At 39.0% G+C, this 23,666-nt stretch overlaps 1 protein-coding gene across 1 annotated transcript; it reads left to right on the plus strand.

Annotated features, from left to right (window-relative positions):
• Nucleotides 1-224: 224 nt before the first annotated feature.
• LOC110046500 (ephrin type-A receptor 4-like) lies at nucleotides 225-23,473 on the plus strand. The gene is made up of 18 exons (XM_089283632.1): nucleotides 225-411; nucleotides 3,012-3,088; nucleotides 4,285-4,942; nucleotides 7,911-8,054; nucleotides 11,239-11,577; nucleotides 12,143-12,175; nucleotides 13,069-13,168; nucleotides 13,750-13,802; nucleotides 14,322-14,453; nucleotides 14,903-14,982; nucleotides 15,559-15,664; nucleotides 15,769-15,830; nucleotides 16,630-16,728; nucleotides 17,111-17,212; nucleotides 18,369-18,518; nucleotides 19,065-19,109; nucleotides 19,594-19,742; nucleotides 20,593-23,473. Exons 1-18 carry the CDS (start codon nucleotides 342-344, stop codon nucleotides 20,834-20,836), a joined length of 2,643 nt encoding a protein of 880 aa, XP_089139758.1. The 5' UTR covers nucleotides 225-341; the 3' UTR covers nucleotides 20,837-23,473.
• Nucleotides 23,474-23,666: the final 193 nt, after the last annotated feature.

The raw sequence follows: 23,666 nt of genomic DNA on the forward strand, positions 1-23,666 counted from the left end.
ATCAAACTGGGCCATTTTTGGACCGGTCCCTTTCATCTGTGTACTTATGCTCGTTTAATAGTCGTATATTGAAGCCTCCAATAAAACTAGCCGGCGAAAAACCCCAATACTTGGTGCATTTTTTATGCCCCCATTGCATACGTGACTGAACCAGCTCCACTTTGTCACAACTGGGCGCGGTCGCAAAGGTCGAACCCTCCTTTGAGTATCAGACCGCTGGTCTTCCGTTCTTGCGCACTTGCCAATCTTTGACGTCTGAAAGAGCGAGGGATCGGAAGTCCATAACACAACAATACTTATATGTTGGGAAAGACGGGCTTTTCCTGCGTCGTTTCTTCATTATGAAGGTTTACGAACTGAAGCTTTTCCTATGGTTAATCACTGCTTTGTACGAAGTCTTTGGAGACAAAGGTAAAGTATGATAATTTTCGGTTGTGAAGAGGTTCGACATGGGGGTTGATATTTTCTGATATTTTCTGATATTTTACTTTCGTGTTGGCTGATCGGTATTCAAATCTCTTAATGCGATGTGCAATCGATTGTCAGATGCGGTCCAGTGAAGATTTGTTCGTTTTTATTTTTCTCTAAATCTCTTAAAATCAGGCTTTGTGTCTTTGTGAATTTAAAATCATCGAATTCCTGAAAAGTTTACATCGTGCCTGATTTCAAAGATTTGAAAGGAAGTTTCCAGCCGCGAGGTATATGATCAAAGCGTCAAGATGTAGACGATTTCCTCATTTCTCTCTATGTTTATTTTAGAATGAGTGGATTATTTCTTTTATCGCAGCGATGCACTTGATCAAGTTTGTTCATGTATGTTAAAGTCTGTCAAGTCAAACGTACGTGGGTGTTTGCTCAAAACTCAGAGGACGCTATTGAAAAATTTAAGTCGTAGATGTAAGTTTAGTAAACTGCGATCTCTCTTCGTAAAGGAAGTGTTGATCATAAAGTTTCATTGCCTTTGAATGTTATGATGAATATATATATATATATATATATGTAGTGTACTGTTTTTTAAATTTTTATTTTATAATTCTTATTTTATCATTGTCATTATTTTAATTATTGTTGTTCATGCATGTGAGCTGACGCACCTGATTACCTTATGTTTGACAACGATTCTTACCAGAAATTGAATCTTTTAATCTTAGTTATTCTCTTACTGTAATCATCCTTTTTATACTAACGACCAGAATTCTGTTAAGCTTGCATGAAGAATTCACTTCAATCAACCATTCTGGCCAGGAGATTAGACCCTTCTACAGTTTCTGATGCCATCTTATTTAGGGGGCAAATACAGCAAAAATTACGGTAAATGTATGGGGCAAAAGGTGTATCTAATGCCTGATAACTCACGGAAAATTTGAGTTCTGAAGTATCTATTAGTTTAAAACTAAAGATACTAGGCAAAGGAATGTATTTATCGTGTTTGAGGGAAATAGCGTTGTTAGATAAGCCACATTTAAGGGTTTCATTTTCTAATGCCTGTAAAACCGTTGAGTCAACATTTGCGGGAAAATTTAGAGACATTTGTATGAAAAATTAAAAGTGCAATTCCTCACCTCACAGCGAATCTATATTCTTTGCGATCTTTCGCGACACCAACGCAAAATGCGTAAATTAACACATTGCCTAAATAGTAGCACTGATGCAGTTTGTTTACAGTAGTTTAGACATCACATTTGAGACGACGCATTACGCGCGATAAAATTATTTCTCAGAAATGGAATAAAAATGAAAAGCATAGTATTGTGTGGTAGTATAATATAATAATATTTGTGCCATATTTGGCCACAAATTTCCAGTTAAAATATTTTTCATTTAGCAGAAATGCCCAGTCAGAGTGTCCGACCAGGCTAAGTTTTTACCTGTCAAAACCTCAAATTTACTGGACAATTGTCCAATGACCGACTTTTGTTCGCATGTCTCAGCTGGCTGCCTCACTGCTCAGGACTCTGGCCCAGATATGAGAGCCTGCTTCTTGCAGGCTATCCTGATTGGGGATCGGGCACTTGGCTAATCACCCAGTCCCAGAAAAAAAGGAATTGTTTTATAGAAACTGGAAGTCATGTAAAATTGAATAGCCAGTTATTTGAAGGGAAATGCTGGAATGTTTCATACTTGAAAAATGTCTTTTGTTTATAGTAGTCATCTTGAAAAGTCCTTGACATAAGAAATTTAATTAGTAAACTCCAAGGACTTTTCAAGACCTAATGAAGAAACCACATACTTTCATAGGCCCTTAACTTTGGTTAAGGTCCTTTGAAAGTATGTGATTTCTTAATTAGGTCTTGAAAAGTCCTCGAAGTTTACTTATTAAATTTCTTATACCATATCACTTTTCTGAGAAATCAAATGATTATGCTAAGGAAAATTGGGTTGTAATGATGGAACATTTCTGTTTAGAGCTACATTTCAAATCAGTGTGAGTCATCCCTGTACCTCAGACATTAAAGTACAAATGTAATAGCCAGTAACTGTGGTCATTTTACAAATGTTGATCATTATAGATACTAATTTAACCTTGGCAGGGGGAAAATGGGACAAAGAATGTCAATTTATTGATCACGAATAAAGCTTAGTCCTTGAAAATTATTTTTTGTCTGTTGAAAGTCCTTGAATTTTGTCTGTCTGACGTTGTACGGACCAATAAATACATGTAATTGTATCTTATGCACTAGCTGGAGGAGACAAAATAAAGTGCACATGTAAAGAAACTGATCAAAATCAAGACCTTTACAAGTATTTATATGATTGATTATTATAATTATGGTGATAGGACTGAGCAGAGCCCAATTCAGTCTGTAATCTGATACTTTAAGTGATTAACAAAATTGGACAATCACATACAGTATTGGGAGTTCTATTTGTTAATCATGAGCATATTTTGCTATTAGTTTGTGCCTGGCAAATGTTATTGGTTATGTGTACGTTTTGGTGGGGTATAAATACACATGCAAAGTGTTTCTAGGCACTTATCTGCTTTCAATATTACCCCTTTTCCTCTTCAGAAATTCTTGTCAATGAGCCTCCATCTGGTTCTGGTCTGTGGAACTGGAATACGATGTCAGACACACCAGGCGCCGGGGTGAGTGGTATATCAGCTGTCATGATATAAAAAAAAAATGTGAAGTGTGACGTTGTGTGGAGAAGACCAATAACAGTCCTTATGAGCTAAATGAGTCTATGAGTTTATGAGTGAAATGTGAATGAGTGAAATAATCATTGAGTCAGTTTCAAGTACTGTAATATATTATATTCCCATTGAGGAATATTGTGAGCTTAAAATAATGATAATAATAATAATAATAATAATAATAATAATTTTTTAATAATAATAATGTTTATTAGTGGCTTATAAAAAATTACAACTGTAAAAATTCTTAGGACAATATATATGTCAGGGAAATACTAACTTACAAACGAATTACAAATTACACTCATTCTTTACAACCCTTATAAATTTGTCTATTGTCATTTGCCGAAAAAATTTAAATAAGGATAGTAAAAAATACTCTACACATTTAAATGGCAAAAACTCTACTTTAAAAATACACTGTAGCTATATGCAGGTCCACTTCTTGGCTCAGTGTTCGTGGCTTCGGCTAGAGTTCCCCAGAAATAGCATTCTCAATTGCCTTAACGAATATTTGCATGTCCTTTTTCGATATCTAAATCAATGTCTGACAGTTCTAAGTGGACTCTCCTAGGAGCTCGCGAGCCTCTTAAACAAAGTAATGCTGATCTCAGCAGCGCAAAAGATACTCTTGCCCTGATCCATGACATGGTAGTTGCATAACTTTTGCCCTTCTTTGTTGCAACTAACTTAGCAAGTCTACTATGGTATCGATTACATTCCACTGCCATTCCACCCGTCGTGCTAAAAACTAATGGCGTGAATGTAGCTTGCTCTACTTCTAACACACGGCTGGCATACTGGCGCTTGTTCTCTGTTTCGTGCTGCCTGAATATCTGGTCTGGATCCATATAATAATAATAATAACAACAATAATAATAATAATAATAATAATAATTATTATTTTTTTTTTTTTAAATAATAATTATTATTATTATTATAATTATTATAATTTAATAATTTATAAATATATGATTTACTGTGCACAGTGTATTCTTTCTTGTGAGAAATGTTTGATTTGGGTTAACGGGTCATATCTGTTTTCAGAATTGTAGCTCGAACAATTTAATTATAATTAAAACACAAGCTCTCTGTACTAATTTCATTGGTAATATTTTTTCTCTCTTCTTTTTTTATTATTTTTATAGTGGATTGACCCTTCAACTGTAAAGCAGAGTTACACAGTTTGTGATGTTAGTGAACTGATCACGAGGGAACCAAAGAATTGGTTACGAACAGACTTTATTGACGTCAAGAATGCTAAACGGCTGGATATTGAAATACATTACACCTTCCGAAACTGCCCCAAAGGAGAGTCTAGTCCATTCTGCAAAACATACTTAACTCTTTATTCCTATCATACAAATACCAAAGAACCTCTTCCTGACCCCACTAAAGGGATGTTTCAGGAAGAAGCAAGCATAACGCCGAAAAGGTTGCCTCCTCAGGGAAAACATACAACAGACATATTTTATGGTTCTGTGGTTACCAGAGCTCGGGGTATATATCTGGCATTCTTAGACCAAGGAGTCTGCATAACTTTGACAAAAGTTGTCATTAGCTACAGCTACTGCCCTGAGATAGGCAGTACTTTAGTGGAATTCCCAAAGACAGTTGCCCCAGCAAATGACTCGGATCTAACGGAACAAGAAGGAAAATGTACTGATGTTAATTCAGTAAATAAAGTCAAGTTAGTGAGTGTGTGTCTCAGTGATGGAAAATGGAACAATACAGGCAACCTGATGTGTCTATGCAATGCAGGTTACGAGCTCATTAATGGATCTGGGGCTGTTCTGGAATGCAATGGTTTGGCATGACTAATTTAGTAAAAGTCTGCATATGAGCCAAGTGGCCCACCATGCCAGAGCTTATCGTGGTTTCCATAACATGAAGCAACTGGGGATATTTCTACTCCCCCCTGGATTGGATGCTAGTCCATCGCAGGGTTACCCCCAGCATTAAGTTCGCCAGTACCCATTTATATACGTGAGTGGAGAGAGGCACTGTGAGAGTAAAGTGTCTTGACCAAGAACACAACACAATGTCCCCGGCCAGGGCCAAGCACACTAACCGTGAGGCCACTGCACCTCGACATGACTAATTAGTACTATGTAGTAAACTAAGTATTTAAGTGTTGAGGTTCAGCACATTAACAAGTTGTGGTGTGTGTTTACTATTTTTTACCAAAACAATTCAGACACAAATTGTAAAGCACTGTGTTGATCTGAAAGTCAAATATTGTGGTGGCTATGCTATGTGCTATGCCTCTAATAAGGGCCCATTATTTACCTCCCAAAGTTAAATATCCACCCTGGTTACCAAAATGATTAAACTATATAATTAAAATATGATATAAATAAATTTATTATTATCTTTGGAGCTACTAATGTGTCAGTGGTGGCCCGCTGGCCTCGTGGTTAGTGTGCTTACCTTCAGATCAAGCAGTCTGGGTTCAAATCCTGGCTGTGAACAATGTCTTGTGTTCTCTTGTAAAATACTTTTCTCTTAAACTACTTCTCTCCACACAGGTGCGTATACTGGGGAGTACATGTAACCCTGTGATGGACTAGCATCCTTAATCCCAGTGGGGGGAAGGGGCACGGGGGGGGGGGGGGGGGGGGGAGAGGATGGGGAAGTAGATGGAGAATACTCCTACATGTAGTTGCATTGTGCTACTGAAACTGGAGATCAGTGCCGACCTAATGGGCCACCTAACTCGTATGCAGGCTTTACCTACTAATTGTATAATTTAATTAATTTATTAGACGCATGTACAATCTACAGTTGATTGACAGCCTTTACTATGGGCGTGTACTATTCGACCAAAATGTTTGGAAATTTTGGTTCAAAATCAGATAGAATGTTCAGGAAGTTTCCAGAAACTTACCTGTAAATTTTGGTCAACTTCTGGTGATCCTTTTTTTTTTTCGGAAATTTGGAAATTCCGGAAATTTCCTGATCTATTTGGCATTTCTACCCTGTATGAATCAGACCTAGTTCCTCCAGCTGTGGATATTGCCTCCACCAAAGCTACAAGACTTTGGCAGCCAGTCAACACTACACTGGTGCAATACGATCTGTCACAGTTTAAAATATTAGGAAAAAAAAATGTTAGGATCAGCTTTTCTGGAAAATTGTGGACTGGTTCCGAATTTCCTGTGGGTATTTGCCCAGTTTGTGTAATCTCCTGTGAGAAAAGTTCACAAGTTTCCCATCACACGAAAATAATTCCTGAGTCGGTCGGGTAAATATCTCGGAAGAGTTTACTTAAAATAATCATGAATGCATGTTAAATTTCTTCGCATGAAGCAGCTTACTGCACTTAAGACTCTCACTTCATCATTATCCTTCAAAATTTTGTGGAGTTAATATTGGCAGGAAACGTGCCCAAGTGGGAACAGAACGAGATCGGTCTGGTCTGGTGGAAAATACCATTGCATTTGGCATACAAAAATTTTGGTAGTTCAAACCGGAAGTTTTGGTTGAATGGAACACGCCCTATGTTTGCTGTTTTAATCACTTACTTATGGAAATGCTCCTGACCATAACCTAAATTGACTGCTTTATAAGTTCTGTAAACATTCACGACCTATCCCCCATGCATCCCACCCCTGGTTGTCAGTCCCCTTTGTTTTTTTTCTTCACCACTGGTCCCCATTATAGCCTGCGTGGCAGGCGTCCAAAGGGGAGGGAAAGGGGAAAGAACAAGCGTGCGAGGCGTGTGATAGTGGATGACGCCTGCAAGGACGCTATTGTTTTCTTCATTCCGCCCCCTAATTAACTATGCAAAACCCACTCAACTGTGGAATGTCTGGCTGTCAAAATTATCCAATCAGAATCACACCCTTCTTTCACAGCAAAGTCTGTAGGTGCCAGCGGGTTCTCGTATTTCTTGTTCTATTTTTTGGGTGAGAAAATGAAATAATTTGAAGACCTGCGGAGGATGGAACAAGCAAAAAGAGATCCTCTTTTGCAAACAATTGTTTAATCGCCTTCTGTTGCACTGCTTTTAGCACGAATGTTATACCATTTTCTTCCAAAGATCGTAGCAGTTCCTCTAGAAATAGTTCGAAATGATCCCTTGATTTATATGTCATGTTGAATCTGAATGTGAGGCCCCTGTGCTCTAGAATGACAGGTGGCTGACCAATCAGAACGATGGATTAAGTAATTCATTTAAATCTGACCAATCAGGATTTTTACGTCCATCTGGTGGATGTAGAAAAAGAAGGCAACAATAGTGTCCTTGCAGGCCATCCCTCTTGAAGTGTGCTTGATCCTCCTGGGCTCATTTTGACCCTTTCCTCCCCTTGTATGGCCTGCCACACAGGCTATCCCCATTATTGTTATTAATTAATATTTTATTTTATTTTTCAGACAGATATGCCTTGTATTAAATTTTAATTAATTTTCCATGGGTTTCTTTCTTAACAATATACATGAAAAAAATTACTCAATTCTGATTGGCTGAGACCAGAGCAGTTCAAGTGTAACACCACTGCAAAAAGTGTAACACCAGTGCAAATTACATGTTGTAATTCTGAGTTATGTTTGGCTGAGAGACAAAAGGAAATTTTCTAAGCCAATGGTATCACATGTTTATATTATTAATAAGTAATCATACGGTTTTTCTCGTTCAATTTGGAATTAATTTGCACTTGTGAGTTTTTCAAAAAGCTCACTCATGCAAATTAATTCCAAATTGAACTCGAAACCGTATGATTACATACCGGTATACAAATTCCTTCTTTATTTTTTTTCGTCCATTATGTAGAATGTCCAAGTGGAGCATTCAAGAGTACCATCAGCAACACAAAATGTGTTCAGTGTCCTCTGAGGTCAGTTTCTAATGCTGAGAGAACAGCATGCACTTGTGAAGAGGGATTCTACCAATCATCTGATGTAGAGGATTGCAAAGGTACATTTCAGTCATACAGCATTTGATCATGTTGAATGCCCTTAATTTTTCCTCCTTGGATTCAAGGACATCAGGATGGGTAAGGATTAACGTTACCTTTGAGTTTTCCAAAGGAACAGAAGAAATCTATGTGTAGCATTATGAAATACATATTAGCTTACATGCACTGTTAGTAGAGTTTGTACACTCATCTCTCTCTAAACTTCAATTTAGTAAATGCACAAGTTTAAAGTTCAATACTAATTTAAATGCAGTAAATCACACAAATTATACAAAAGAAATCTCATGCTCATAACTCAGAAAAAGTTGGCAGGTATACATAAATTTGTGCAGCTCTGATAAAATTGGTACCTGTGTCCCTTTTCACTTAGATGCACTGATCATGTAGATAGGTAGCCCGGGCATGGATCAAATTTGACATACCTACTACAAGCCTGCAAATAATTTTTGTCATTAGGCAGGTCATTTGTCCGGCCAGGGACAAGTTTTGACCTGAAAAGAGGCCAGTTTGTTTGGACAAAATTATATGTTTTTCCATCACATGTTTACGCCAACGTGTAATAAAATGAAAATGTTCCATATTCGTGCCCAAACCTCAAGGTACATAGTTTTTGCATTGGATCAGAAATGCGCTGTCACAATATCCAACCAGGTTGAGACTTTGCCGGTCAAAACCTCAATTTTTAGCAGACAATTTTCTGATGGCCGACTGTTATTTGCACCCTTGTACTAGGTTTTATCCAAGCAATTTAAAAAACTCTGTCTTAACCCTTGGACGTGCAAGGAGTTGGGGTTGGGGGATGGGTGCCACCACCCCTATAAGGTTTTTTCAAAGTTTTGAAAAGACAATTTACTCTAGGGGGCAGAAACTTCAGTAGCTGTTAATTCATCCTCCACAGAAAATTTGATGCATCAGTTGTGTCCATCAGTTTTCATGTTGCCATGGCAACTTCAAACTTCGTGTAGGTCTGGCCAAGAATCAACTTTTTTGGTTTAATTGTGTTAGTTTTTATTCCAGTTTTCCTCATACAATTGTAGAAATTCACAAATATTCAATTTGTGCATTTCATAAGCATTCTATGAAATCCAAGATGGACGGTTATTTGACATCATAACCATCAAAAATGGTATCATCTTGTAGAGCAAGCTCAGGGCTATCTACTCAATGTAAATTTATTTCACTGTGCCTTAACAGAACAAAACCGCTGGGGAGGGATGCTCCAACAGCCCAAAGGGCTGTCACATGGAGCATCATAAGAATAGGAACAGAACTGCATGCATGCAACTCTTTTTTCATGGGCAATGTGGCTAGCGGCAGGGATTATGGCAGGGATTACAGGTACATGCACCCTACGACAATGACGTCTTGCCACATGGCCGCCATACTCCTGACCAAGTCATGCATCCTTGGTTTACAGTATACATCTTTGGTATTGGACATTGGATGTTATGTCAATTGACACTTGTCAAAAACAAGGTATCTGCTGACCAGTGTCACATGGCTGCATTGTGGGCTCAGGTTTAGAGCTCATCAAGGTCACTTTTTTTGTTTACTGCTGATTAGATACTGGTTTTCGATTGGATCGTAGGTTCAAACCAGGCTAAGTTATTGTAATCAGGAGTTCCACATTTTGGCGTGGCTAAATCTATTTATTTTTTGTCTCCAACTTCTCAACAGTCCAGAATCCTAAATCCTTGAATCTGATTGGCTAATCATACATACTCCATTGCTCTGGATTTTCCCATCCGAACCCCGAGTACAGAATGCCCCAAAATGTCCAACTTTGGCACCCTTTTAAGCATTTTTTTACGTGGTAAAACAATATACAATGTAAGAAAATTCAATACAGAGTCAAACAATTGTTATGAATTCTGAGCAAGCAGTGTAAGCAGTGTAAAGCCAGAGTGATTGGAAATTATTCCAATGTACATATACATTCACAGCCCACACAAATCGCTATGCAGTGGATAGCTTTATCCGCCTTTCAAACAACCCAAACAGATTCTCCGAAAACTTAATTCTCTCATGTTTACATCGCCCTTGGACATAAGCTGTTGGGAAAATATTAAATAAATATGTAATCATAATGATATTATGATTGGTTATAAATTAATTAAAATTGTTTAATTGCGTTCGACGAAGTGGAACGCAAACCTAATTTTGACCTGTGGCTTTCCAGAGTTGGTTACCTTGTGCACAGTTATATGCCGAGAAAAACACATTCCTGTAAGGACACAAAATGGCCACCCCGCTTGATTTTTACGGGGGCATGTCACGGGCAGTAAATTGGTACCGTTTAATGCTAAGACATGTGATAAGACGTGGTGAACATGTTAGTATGTGAGCAGGCCATTTGAGCTCTTCTTTTGCGATGGATCTTTCTTTGACTTCTTTCCATTCAGTTGCTGTATGCTTTGCTGTTATGTGCTTTCAGTGTTAGATTTTGGCAAATTTTTAACACCTCGACGGTAGCATTTATCGAAATCTGAGGGAATTGTCCTTGTTTATTAACATGACTTCGCTTTAGGATGATAACCGTGGGAACAACTACATTTTGATTGCATTTGTTGATTAGTTCCAGTTGCGACAGATAGCTCAGTCTTTATCCGGTCGAAATTTTATTGTTAGGAATCGTGGAAAAGTACTCTGAAGGCAAGATCCATAAGACTACTTTATTCATCAGGGGAAATACTTGAATTAGTCGCATGGAGTTTGTTTACGATAAACAACCACGTGAAACGAGCATGTGATAGCAAATGCTAGCTTAGAATAATGTACGTAATTTAAATATTCTATGAAACTTGCGTGTCTACAGAAACTGGCGGCGTCATGCAACGTATCAACAAATCGTGACCTCTTCACTAGCATGGACTTTGACACTATGTATATATGACTGTAAAACCTCGGTTGCTGCTGAAAAACATTAATTTTAGTAATAGACAAAGGTTGAAAGTCAGCTAGTGAAATCATTTATTTACGGTATATATATATTAAAGAGAGAGCGTCGAATGCACTCTCATAATCTCTGATTACTACTAGTATTAATAATAATTTTAATATCTAACAGACTGTTTGAGCCAATCATTTTCAAGTAGAGTTTGCTATTGTTACATTGTAAGTGGTAAGAATCTAGATGTTTATTGCCCTTAGAAGTTATAAGAACATCACAATAATCTTTTCCAGCTCTCCCACAAGCTCCAGTCAAGGCTAACTTTACCAAGGTCCTTGCAACACGTGTTGTCATCAGCTGGCACCGCTCGCCAGACGATAATGGAAAGATAACATATGCCCTGGACTGCTTCAGGTGCAAGTCTGAAGAGGATAAGAACTGTAAGGAGGCATGTGGTCGACAAGTGCAATATTTACCAGGAAAGGAGAACTTAACTGGCATGAATGTAACAGTTCATGGTTTATCACCGTCCAGCTTTTTTTTGTTCAGAGTTTATTCTGTGAGTGAATTGAATCAACTGGAAAACAACAAGGATAACTGGAAATATGCTGAGGTGTATGTGAAAACAAAAGGTATTGTTTAGTCAGTCAGTTGCATTTTATGCAATGTACACTTCTGTGCATGTATATCTTGTAGTATTGCAAGTGTTGTTTTCTATGATGATACAGAGTTGGTTGATAGTTTTCCGGCTATGCTCAATTTTTGCCGCTTGTCATAGTGTCTCATTTTTTTTTTAAAAATAGGGGGTTCGACAACCCCCTCCCCCGCCCAATCCCCACTTTGTCTGCCCCAGAGTTTGAATGATTGGGATAATCTCCATTGATCCTTAATGGGAGACTACATGTAATCATCTGTAGGTTGCCCACCCCTACCCGTCTCTCTCTCCCCCCCTCCCCCGCAGGATCCAGGATTTGTTGGATTGCTCTAACAGTTTGCTGGTGCCCAGGCAGGCACTGTGAAAGTAACGAACGAAAAGAAGAAAGTAACACAATGATGTTGCCAGGGCTAAGACCTATGTATCACCCTTTTGGTGACATTATTGCCTTTAACTCTCTCACTCAATATGAAGGTAGTTAAACTAACTTTACATTTGGAATAAATGAGGTGGTTATTGCTTCTTACTTTTTGCCTTCCTAGAGAGCAAACACAACCCAACTGAAGGAATGACTGGTAAGATGCATCTGTAGAGCTTAACACGCTGTATTATCTATGAAATGTGGTTGTTGTTATTGTTGTTGTCATCTTACTTTCTGTATGTAACTAATACGTAAATTTGCAATTGGTTTGAAATTTTCATTGAAACCTGAGCTTACTGTAGTTAGTTTTTCCTTTTCTTTGTCTCACGAAAGAGAAATACTAATAGTAGCAATAAAACTGATTTTAAAAATCTGGAACCAAAACAAAAATCAAATAAGAGCACAATGGTCTAAGATGATGTAAGGTGGAGAAAATGTCTTTGACTGGGATACATTCATTTGTAGCTATATGTAACTCAATCTTTTTTTGGACTGCTACTGCTCAGTCATCTCTGCAGTGCAGTGTTCTAACGTCTGACTTCAAAGCTAATCCACATCAAAGACCTAGTCTGCCTACATACCGTCTATTTTTTTTTCTTGAGTTTGTCGAGATCTCAAGCAAAATTATTGACCACAGTGGATTTGAGGATTTGGGGAAAGACAAAAATAGAGTTTTATAAAGTATTTTTTATTTTTTATTTATATATTTAATTTTTATTTATCTATTTATTTATTCATTTAATTTATTTATTTATTTATTTATATATATATATATTTATTTAAGGTGTAAAATTTGATGTTCGTAGAACAGTGCTCAATACATCAGAGTAGAGCGAAGTATACAATGTGGGAGGAAAAACACAAATAAACTACAAGTTCATCCCTACAAGCCTGTTTCGTGGTTGCCCACCCACTCACTTATTTATTTATTTATTTTTTGCACCTGTCCTTTTCTAGTGCATGTTATTGAAAAGCACGGATTTTACATTACAGTTCAGTAGGTAGATTAAATCATGATCCACTTTAATATATTTTTTTCTGCTCCAGGTGGCTTGAATAAGACGATGAAGATGGCTTTGTATATCGGGGCGCCCATTGTGGGTGTCCTTCTTTTACTGGCCATTCTCTTCGCCTTGTGCTTCTGTAGGTAAGTGAACTACTAAGTACTCGGCAGAATTTACCAGCCTGGCAACCTACTAGATTTGAGTACGAGTACAAAATCGAGTTCGAGGACGACTTTTCAATTCTAGTTTGAAGACTCCGCATTACCACGTTACTTATACCCATGGTCACCCTTGTCCGCTCATCCGATGAGCTACATGCACCCTCTCTGCCTAAAAACCAACACGAAGAGCGAGGGCTCTGGAGACGTCACTGGTTTGAAATTCGAAAATCGTACTTGTAGTAAATTTTCCTAGTCGTATTGTTACAGTCCTCCCCTGCAAATATTTGCCTCTTCAATCTAGCTAAGCTTGTGTTCAAGTTATGGTGGTACCCAAATTATTGTAAGGGGAAAAAAGAACCCGTTGCGAATAGCCTCGAACGCATTCAATATTTGGCTGGTCACGCAACGCTAGCTCCTCTCCAAAAATACATGTAGCAATTTTGTATAGGGAGGAACGTTGCGTGACTGGAGGTAGGTAACGGCTGCGTTTTGGGGGCAACTTGAAAACCGTGAAGGAAATTAACATGTTGGGTGAAGATATCTCCATGATTTGTTCTTTGTAGGAGCAGAAACAAGGAAGGTTATCAGCCTCCGGTAGAGTTAAAGGATGGACAAGGTAGACATAAAACTAGATTGCAAACACAGACATGTCCAGTTTTGTGGCAGTTGTATCTTCAAAGCCTCTCAGTTTGGCTTTTACAACCATCTAAGTTAAACAGGAAAATGAGAAAAAAAGAGAGGAAAGGGAAAAAGAGAAGGAGAAAAGAAAAAAATAAACAAATAAAGACTTCAGTAAAGTATCTACTACCAGTAGCCTTTACACTGTAGTTCTGGAAATTAGCCTTGATGTTCCTTTCTATCATTAGCCTTAGGGAGGAAATTGGTAACCACACGAAGCAAAGAAAACTGAGCACTGACTCTTCTCTTGAATTCCGTTGCTAACGCTCTTAATGGAAATTCGTGGTTTATTTCCAGCGCTACGAAACTTTACTGTAGAGTTGTATTTTATTGTTCTGGCTTCTTAGTGGGAAGTAAACAAATGCCTCTCTTTACTGGCTTTTTTTTTCCTCGCTATCCAAATCTGTAGTAAAGCATTTATTGCCTGACTGGTGAATCTCACGTTAATTTCTTGTAGTTATTTTACCGTCGCATGGTCACAGACTCTACATTGATCCTAGCAACTATGAAGACCCCGAGGAAGCCTTGCGAAGTTTTGCCAAAGAGCTGGAGAAGAAGTGGATCTCTTTAGAAAAGATCATTGGAGGAGGTACATTTAGTAACTACAGAAATGTTGATATTATAATTCGCCCGAAGAAGCATCGGTGTATCTTGTCTTCCTTCTCGTACAAGAAAGACTTCTGTTCCCACTTGTTCGAAGCTTTGATAAGGCTTTAAAATCCATCGGAAAAATTACTATCCAGTGGATAAGAGTTGACAAAACAAATTGCGCTATATACTGGCTACCGATTTATACAGAGTGTACTGTTACTCTCAATTTGGCATGCTCCATCTAGTTAATCTTTGAAACAATGTTATCGCAAAGGGGAGACGATTTCACTTCGAATAACTTTTTCAAGGGATTGATTGTAATCAGCCAGTGTAGATTTGTGGCAATGTTTAAAAAAGCAATGAAGAGCTGAAGTACGAATAGCATACAAAACAATTGCAGGTTTGTCACGATTTTTTCATGTATTAACAACGAAACTTTGTCTTCAGGTGAATTTGGTGATGTTTACCAAGGGACGTTATCACGACCAGACGAAGAGCCTATTCTTGTTGCTGTCAAGACTTTAAAGGTGACCTCTGTAGTTCCTTTACTTTCCTCTAGCTAAGGGATCGCTTGAGTGTAGAAGAAGTTCATTTCGTCCCTACAATTGACCTGGGATTGCTTTTCAGAATGGTTTTGAAGTTCGGTCAGCGCTCTTAATGCTGCGGCGACGTAAAGCAGGTATAAGCCCTTCGTGTGTGACGAATCAGTGTTTCAGAGATAGTACGCAAGCTGATGCACACGAAGTGGATATTGGTACATTTCTATGTTGCAGCTGCGACTGTTTGCAAATACAGTGCACACGATTTAACATTCAAACCTGAGGTCATCCTGTGCCTGCTTCATTACCCTCTAGGCCAAAGCAGCAGAATGTTGCGGGGACGCAATTTTGTTCACGTAACAAAACTTTTTTGCAAGAACAAGAGGAAAACTGTCGCTGCAACGTGCCTCCACTTCATGTCCACCCAACATGAGCCCTAGTGTGTGCCGACCTCAAGGGAACATACAAACAAGATCTGTGTTTGCAAGTGTTGTTGTTGTCGCGGTGGTGGTGGTTAAAGTTGTTTATTTTTATTATAACTATTATTATTTTTTAATTTCCTAGGCTGGTGCTGCCCGGAAAAACCGTCAAGACTTCATTGCGGAAGCCTCTATAATGGGGCAGTTCTGTGACCCAAATGTCATCTTTCTGGAAGGCGTTGTTACTAAAAGTAAGTTTAACTGTAAACCACTTCAGCTGGATCTGTCGCGCGCTTGTAATTGCCCCTTGACAGTTAATCCATCATTTTTTTCTTTTCTTTTCTTTTTGTAACAGCTTCACCCATGATGATTATTATTGAATTCATGTCAAATGGTTCCCTCGACAACTATCTCAAGGTTAGTGGTATTAGCAACTGTGTATTCGATGATCAGACAGGCTTATCAGATAGAGCGGGGCAGTGTTCCACTTAGTTCAATTTCTGACTTCATTAATTCAAGTTGTCAGGATTGTTGGTGCGTTCTACAGCGAGTGTCAAAATGTATTGAGCTCTGATACCATGACGATGCTGGAATCCACATCTAATTATTAAATCTTTTTAGACTGTTATCTAAAGGTCCAACGAAAATCTTTCGACATACCTATTCTCGAACTCAAGTCATGCCCTCTTGGATTTCAGTCATTGGTTATCAGCTATCTCGAACCTCTGCCATCTCGAACTATTTTTTGTTTCCCTCAAGAGGAAAGACCTTGTCCATATTATGCCGGAGGATTTTGAAAACGGAGCTTTAGTTCTACGGTTAGGCCTACTGTCCACACTAATCCGTCACGAAAACGGAGCTTTTCGAAAACGCTCTTCAAACTGGAAGAATTTGAAAACGCCCGCTTTACGTTGTGGACGGAAAACGATGACATCTCGATAATAATAAGATCTCCCTGACCGAGTTTTCCTGATCAGCCACAAATCCAAACTGACCGGTTGTTGTTGCGTTTTCAAATTCCTCTGGAGTGGTGTGATCGGGGCTAGAGATAGCAGAGTTCGACTGTAACTTCGCTCGTTTGAAGTTCCAAGTGTATCCTTGAACTGAGCTACGTTTTGCCGGTCCACAGGGTACCCATGAGGTTGCCATGTTGATCGGAATAGTTCCTTGTATCATAGCTTTTTGTTACATATGATTTTGAATCATTCTTTCGCAGAAATTGGACGGCAAGCTTACCATATTACAGCTGCTGGGAATGGCACGAGGTGTCTCTTCAGGCATGAAATATCTGTCTGAAATGAACTTTGTTCATCGGGTAAGGAATTCATCACAGCTATATATTTGATAAATTCTTCAGTTGTCGTCGGACCTTCAGTGATGTCAGCCTGTCATTAGAGCGGTTTTCAATCGACTGTCGTAAAACCAAAACCACTCGTGACATGCTTCTAGTTTGTTGCATCCTCACCAGCTGTCACGCGAGTCTGAAATTTTGCTTTCTGCGTAACCAAGGGTGTATTAAGGCGACGGCTTTCAAACTAACAATATTCGTTATTCTTATCACATACGTGCTAGACTGTATTAGGTGAAATGAGATTTTGATCACACTCATAATTTTAAATGGTTTTGTCCACCCAGAGCAAGCTGCTGTCAGTCTGACCATCCGTGTTTTCTTTGTATTTTTTTCCCTTTTCTTTCAGGATCTGGCTGCTCGTAATATATTGGTGTCAGAAAACATGGTTTGTAAAGTCGCAGATTTCGGTCTGTCCAGAGAACTAGAGGACTCGGCTTATGAAACATCGGTAAGTGTAATCCCACAGATTCAGAAGGTTTAAAGTTTAAAGAGTGAGCCCACGGGCTACATGTACACTACAACAGTTGGAAGCAATGTGAGGCGTTGTCATAGCAACAAGCTAATGGAGGAGATCTGTCTGTGCTGACGGGTGTTCGTTTAACGGCCCGATTGGTCAATAATTAGCCAGCGAGGAGATTCACCTTTGAGTGACATGCGCAAGAGGCGAAGAGCAAACGATCCGGCGGGAAGGAGTCTGATGAAGAGGCGCTCGAATTTCGCGCTCGCGGCTACGCCGCGTACGGTTGTGCTCCAACGTAAGCTTGCTCGTAGGCTAGCAACAACAATCGGAAATTCCTTAAGATTTGCCAAAGCCGGTAATCGTTTTCCTTACGACCTCGTTATGAATTGTATGCAAGTGCGACGTTGTTACACGAATCTGTTGCACTCTCTTGAGTTTTCACACGAATGTTTCGAATAGCAGATTTGCACGTTGCCGTCATTTGACTGCAACTACCACAATTCCTTTCGTCTTTTCTTTATCATTTAAATTTTAAAGTCCCAGTAGGGTTTAAATAACAATTGCCCTAATTAGCTTGACAAACAGAAAGAGTGAAGGATTCTGGTAGTTGTAGTCAAATGATGCCATCATGTAAATCGCCTAATCGATGTACAGTGTATCGTGTTCATTATAGTACTGAGATAATAAATTCGTTGTGATTGGTTGAGTGTAGGCCAATTTATGGTTAATTTTTAATTTGCGCTGCAGTGCAAATTAATGCGCGTTTATTTACTCAGTCCTACAATAACTGAAATGCATACGAAAGCTCGAGCGACTGAGGGTTTACACTACTCGTGATATTTGAAAGTTCTTTCAAATTGCATTCGCCTAAAGGCTGAAATATCACTCTCAGTGTTAGTTCCGTATTTGCACCCATATTCATTCGATTACCTATACCCCCGTGTTGTCACGCAACATTCGACGCAGTGACTGTCCCTTTTGTGACGGCAAGCAAAGGGTTTTTTTTCTCTTTTACGTTGCCTCAGGCCCAGTGTTCGCCACCTCATCATTCTCTCGCCCTTTACCCTTTAAAAATAATATACACCATCGAGTAGTTACATTGTTTTCTAACTTCTTTTTTGTTGTTGTTGTTGTTTTCCTTTAGGGAGGTAAGATTCCTGTGAGATGGACGGCGCCAGAGGCGATTGATTATCGTAAATTTACTGCAGCGAGTGATGTGTGGAGCTATGGAGTGCTCTTGTGGGAGATCATGTCATTTGCTGAAAGACCTTACTGGGATTGGGGTAACTATGAGGTGAGTCCACGTGGCTTGGCTTCCGCCCTATGATTGGCTGAGTCACAAGTTGACAGCTATCCATATGTGTGACTCCCTGTTAGGCTAATGAGAACGAGATATTTGCAGTGTTATTTTTGTTTTCTTTGTTTGTGTTATGTCAAGTTTTCTTTGTTGTGGACGAGGGTGGAGCGGTGGCCTCATGGTTAGCGTGCTTGACTACGGACTGAGCGGTCCGGGTTCGAGCCCTGGCCGGGGACTTTGTGTTGTGTTCTTGGGCAAGACACTTAACTCTCACAGCGCCTCTCTCCACCCAGGTGTATAAATGGATACTGGACAAATAAGTGCTGGTGGTAACCCTACCATGGACTGGTCGTTTAATGCTACAGAAACCAGAGATAAGCTCCGGCCTGATAGGCCACTTGGCTTGTGATAATGCCGACTTTATCTTTTACCTTTCACTAAACAGCTTTTATGGATCATAGATCATAATTATGGTAATCATAAATGACGGTACAGATATAAAATTGTTTACACTTCCTTCTTTGTCCTTTCTTTGCATTCAAGGTAATGGACCGAGTGAAGGGAGGATATCGTCTTCCGCCTCCGTTGGTAAGTTGTGTCTATCCTTTTAGTATTCTTATTTTGTTTCGTTTTTCGTTCACTCACGGAGCTCCGCCTTAAACGTCGCACAATGTGTGAAATAGAGATGAATTTTGGAGAATGTGAAGTCTCAAAAGTTCAGTAGCCAACCTCTACCCGTTCCTCCGTTATAATAATTGTTATGGGTAAAAACGTGCCATGAAGAATTTTGAGTGACCTCAGTTCACAAATGCAAATAGTAGCAGACGACCAGAAGGTTTCCTTTCCTTGTTTTGAAAGCACCGACCTCCCCTCCTCCCTCCTCTTAGAAAGGCTCGATACTCAGGCTAAGGCACCAGCGCTAACTCTCAATTTTCGTCAGTCGCCCTCCCCCCCCCCCCCCCCCCCCCTTCTCGGCCATTGCCTTGACCGTTGCTTCTAAGATTGAAGCAACACTCGTCAGCAGATTTTGATCTCGACAAGGTAAATCTGTTCGTTTTCTTTCCTTTTTCAGGATTGCCCAAAGGCCATTCATCAAATCATGTTGAACTGCTGGAATGTTGACCGCAATAAGCGACCCAAGTTTGCTGAAATCGTGAAGAAGCTAGACCAGCTGATTCGCTCCCCTGACAAGCTCAATGAAGTGTCTACTACTGTTCCCAAGTAAGATAACTTCTTCAAATGAGTTCTTTAATTTTGTTGTTCTCGCTTTTCCTTTTTGTGCATTGTTAAGTGACGTAGCGGAAAAATAGTTTCAGTGCGTAGAGGGCCTACTTAACTTGTAAGCAACGTTCGTTTAAGAAGGAATAGGTAACTTGCAGAGATATTGTGAAAATATTTCTGTTGCTGTAGCTTGAGGAATCTAATGAATCTCCTTATCAGTAGATAGTGTCTCTGACTACTGCACAGACTTGGCCCAAATCGACCTTCGCTTATTCCTTCGCTTAGTCGACAAATAATGCTGTCAATGAATTTAGCTGGTAAACAGCCAGATAAAATATGACAAAATTTCGGACGTTTAATTTCGGACACCGACTTCGGACAAAAATTTCGGACACTTTGCGTAAACATAGCTAAAGTAAATTTACGAGTTAAAAACACGAATTAGACTTAAACAACAGTTGTGAAAATGATAGTTTAACTGCTCCCTCTTGGGTTTACAGAAACACCGAAGTCAGTGAAAATGGCACAAATTTTCCCACGCTCTTGCGTATCAAAAGCAGTGTCTCTACTAAAGTTCCTTCCAGAGAGGAAACCAAGAGCTCTGGAGCAACGAGCAAGTTTTATACTGTATTGTATTTTCGGACACTTTTTTTTTGTCCGAAATTAAAATCGTTCGAATTTTTTTGCAAGTAATGTACGTCACAGGTTTTCGCATCCAAATAAAGGTGTCTTGTTCAAGGAGGATGAATTGAACGTGCGAAAAAGGATTCTTCTTTACTAAAGCTATAAGCTGGTCCCCAAACATTTCATTGCCAGTGTGTTGACACGTGTATGGCGTGACTCTTTCCAGGTCGCCCAAGATGGAATACACCGAAAAGACGACCGTGCATGATTGGCTAGAGAGCATCAAGATGGGACAATACAGCGACATGTTCAGCAAAGCAGGCTACACGCACCTGGACCAAGTGGCCAAGCAGGATGAACTGGATCTTAACGACATGGGAATCAAGCTCATCGGGCACAAGAACAAGATTAGGAAGAGTCTTAGAGACGTTAAGAAGACTTTGGACAAAGAACCCTTCCTTCCGGTGTAACTCTCAGCGCGGATTGATGACGAGCCAGAGATTGCGCGAGACTGGGAACAAAGGCATGCGCTTCAGCGAACTGACAGGGATTTAGATAAGTGCAGAAACAAAAGAATGGACATGGAGAAATTTACGAAACTCTTGTAGGAACGACACCGTGGATTAGTTTAAGCGTATTTGACGATTTTTAACATTGCAAATTTACTAATTTCGCCATAATACAATTATTACAAATAACAAGTTACCCCACACAGCAGTACACTATTTCATATGGGTGGAAATCTTGAAGGGTGGAATCCCCGAAGTACGGACAACAACAAAATTCCTTCATTTTTTATCCCAATCTACTGACGAGTCAATTATAGTTGTACGGATCCCTGTTGCTGTTGACTAGTCTCTCAAAGCAAAATGCGCTCAGGTGCTGTTAATTGACCTTTTCGTCTCTTTATTGACAGGATGTTTAAGTCGGTTTGAAATGGGGAATTGCCTGGGGTCTTGAAAATTTAGCACACATGTATCTATGGTATGCTTGTAGCAAATATCGAACATTGCGAACAATTTTATTAGTGATGTAGAACTTTAAGTTAAAATATCAGCATGGGTCTTGTTCAATTCCATATTAGCTTTATTGTCGCCATAAGGAATACGGTTTAATCATAATTTATTACTTTGGAAAGTATGAATTGAATTTGTAACAAGCACGCTGCGCTACACTTGTGCACAACCCTTGCGCTCGCACAAATACTTCTATTTTTTAGGGGTAAAGTTATAATTTGTTAGAGGAGGTTTAAAATGAATATAAATAAATAATTGGCAGGTCGTGTTAAATAGACCAATTTTCGTATTCTCGGTATTGAACTGGAACTAGCTTGCAATGGAGGCTCATGGAGAGGAATATAAGACTCCCCGCATTAGCCTCAGTTCCAAGCTAGATCCAGTCCAACGTCGAGAATACGAATATGGTCTATTAGTTAAGGTGTCATCTGAGACGTTTCTTCCCTTTAAGGGGCTCCACATGGGTAGGTTGCAGTAGATTACAACAAAAAAATGTCGTGTACATAGTAGTTTCAAAAAATATCAGCAAGTACACAAACAAATTGTCAGTTGAGGGCAATTTTTCTTTTTCTTTTTTATTTTTCGCGGAAGCTTCAGTCGGACCAGTTAGGCGTAAACAAGCTGGATCAGGCACGAGGACTAGGATTAATTTGAAGACAGGCATTCTCGTCTCCAGAGCTCGCGCATTTTTGATCAGCGGAGACCAAACGCCCATAAGTCCACGTGGGGGTGCGTCCAACTCACCACTGGTGTCTAAGCACGCGCAAAGAAAGCAAACTCCGTTACCAGTGGTGACAAATCTTGCGGTTTTACCCAGAGGTCCGAATTCTTGCTGCTGATTTGCTGACCAAAAGAATCAGTGTCATTATCAAATTAGCGCTCTTGTTTGACCGCTGACTTGTTATGCTAATTATCGCAAAAAGTATAGATAAGGAATAGTTTCGTAACCCATTTGGAACTTCGTTCGTGCACTGATATATTTGTCGAAGTTAAAATACACTGACATGTTTGTCGAGGCTTAGTGTGAAATTATATGAGTACAATTTGTTGGAATGTAGTTTACTTTAACTTGAACTTCAACTTGCTCATTAAGCAATCAATACAATATAAAGATACCTTAAGACGATGTACGGTACATAACATTATTCCCACTATTAATTTATTTTGTTCTTTGGTTACAGAGCTGTACGCCGTTCCTTTCCTACTTGACAAAGTTTTAGATTTATTTTTGACATATTTTTTGTCACTGTCTGATGACAAAATGTAAGAGCTGATTGCCAGGGTTCCCAAATTCCATGTTCACCCTCACCGCTTCCGCCATTGTGCTCTTGCCTTTTGATTGGCCAGTTGAAACAGAAGACATCAAGTTGTGGGGAAAAAATGTCAAAAAAACCTGTCAAAAATTAGTCAAGAACTTCGTCGAGTGCAAACGGAGCATGCGCAACAGTGTTATTGAAGGCAGTACTTTTATGGCTTTTTAGCCATGTTAGTCCCAAGCTTTGGTTGTTTACTCTTTGTTCAGATGCAAATACGTGTCTGAAAAAGTTCTTTAAAGTGTCAAGTAGTTCGTACATGTTTAAAATAAGCCTAGCACTTCTTCAGTTTGTTGAAAACAGATTTCAGCATACTGAGTGAAGAATGGCCAAGCCTACACATGTGTTTGACTCTTTCAAAAGCTTTCTAAGTCTTGTATTTACTTTTTCGTCGTAGTGTCTTACGTCATATGATTCCGTTGCTAGTTTCTACTACTTCTTGCAGATGTCCAAATAAAAAGTATCAATTATGTAAAGTAGAAAAAATTAACATAAATATTGTAAGTTTTGTAGATTTACAATTTTTTTTCTGCGATTCAGATTTATTGTGCAAAACCTGGTTAAATTGGTTTATATTTTATCTAGCTTTATTTTCCATTATAGATACTGTTGTGGAATCTCAACATTGAATTATTGTAAATACCAAGTTCTGTCGCATCTTTAGTATTTTTTCACATCGTATTGTTAGAAAGTCTGTTTACATTTAATTTTGTAGATTTGTTTTTTCAATGTACAGATAATTATATGTAATTCGTAATAAAGATGTTTTCAACTTTGCTTTGTAAAGAGTTAATGGTCACCTACTTAAGGAGCTGAAAAACGTTTTCGAATATCTAGCTCTGTTGCACGATTATGTTAGTTTGGCTTTCTTTTTCTTCCACAACTTTCCTTTGTTCCTTAAAAAAATGAGCATAGAGTTAACCCCAATTCGACTCTCGATCTGAAGAGTTCGTAATTGCGGAATTTTTTGA

The sequence above is a fragment of the Orbicella faveolata genome, unplaced genomic scaffold (genome assembly GCF_042242905.1).
Source record: "Orbicella faveolata isolate gen_17 unplaced genomic scaffold, um_ofav_v1 contig_12, whole genome shotgun sequence".
In the NCBI taxonomy this organism is placed as follows: Eukaryota; Metazoa; Cnidaria; class Anthozoa; order Scleractinia; family Merulinidae; genus Orbicella; species Orbicella faveolata.

Coding starts and splice junctions, on each gene's coding strand:
- LOC110046500 (XM_089283632.1), top strand. CDS start 342: ATGAAGGTTTACGAACTGAAGCTTTTCCTATGGTTAATCACTGCTTTG. Junction 15,831..16,629: donor CCCTCGACAACTATCTCAAG/GTTAGTGGTATT, acceptor ATTCTTTCGCAG/AAATTGGACGGCAAGCTTAC. Junction 17,213..18,368: donor ACTCGGCTTATGAAACATCG/GTAAGTGTAATC, acceptor GTTTTCCTTTAG/GGAGGTAAGATTCCTGTGAG.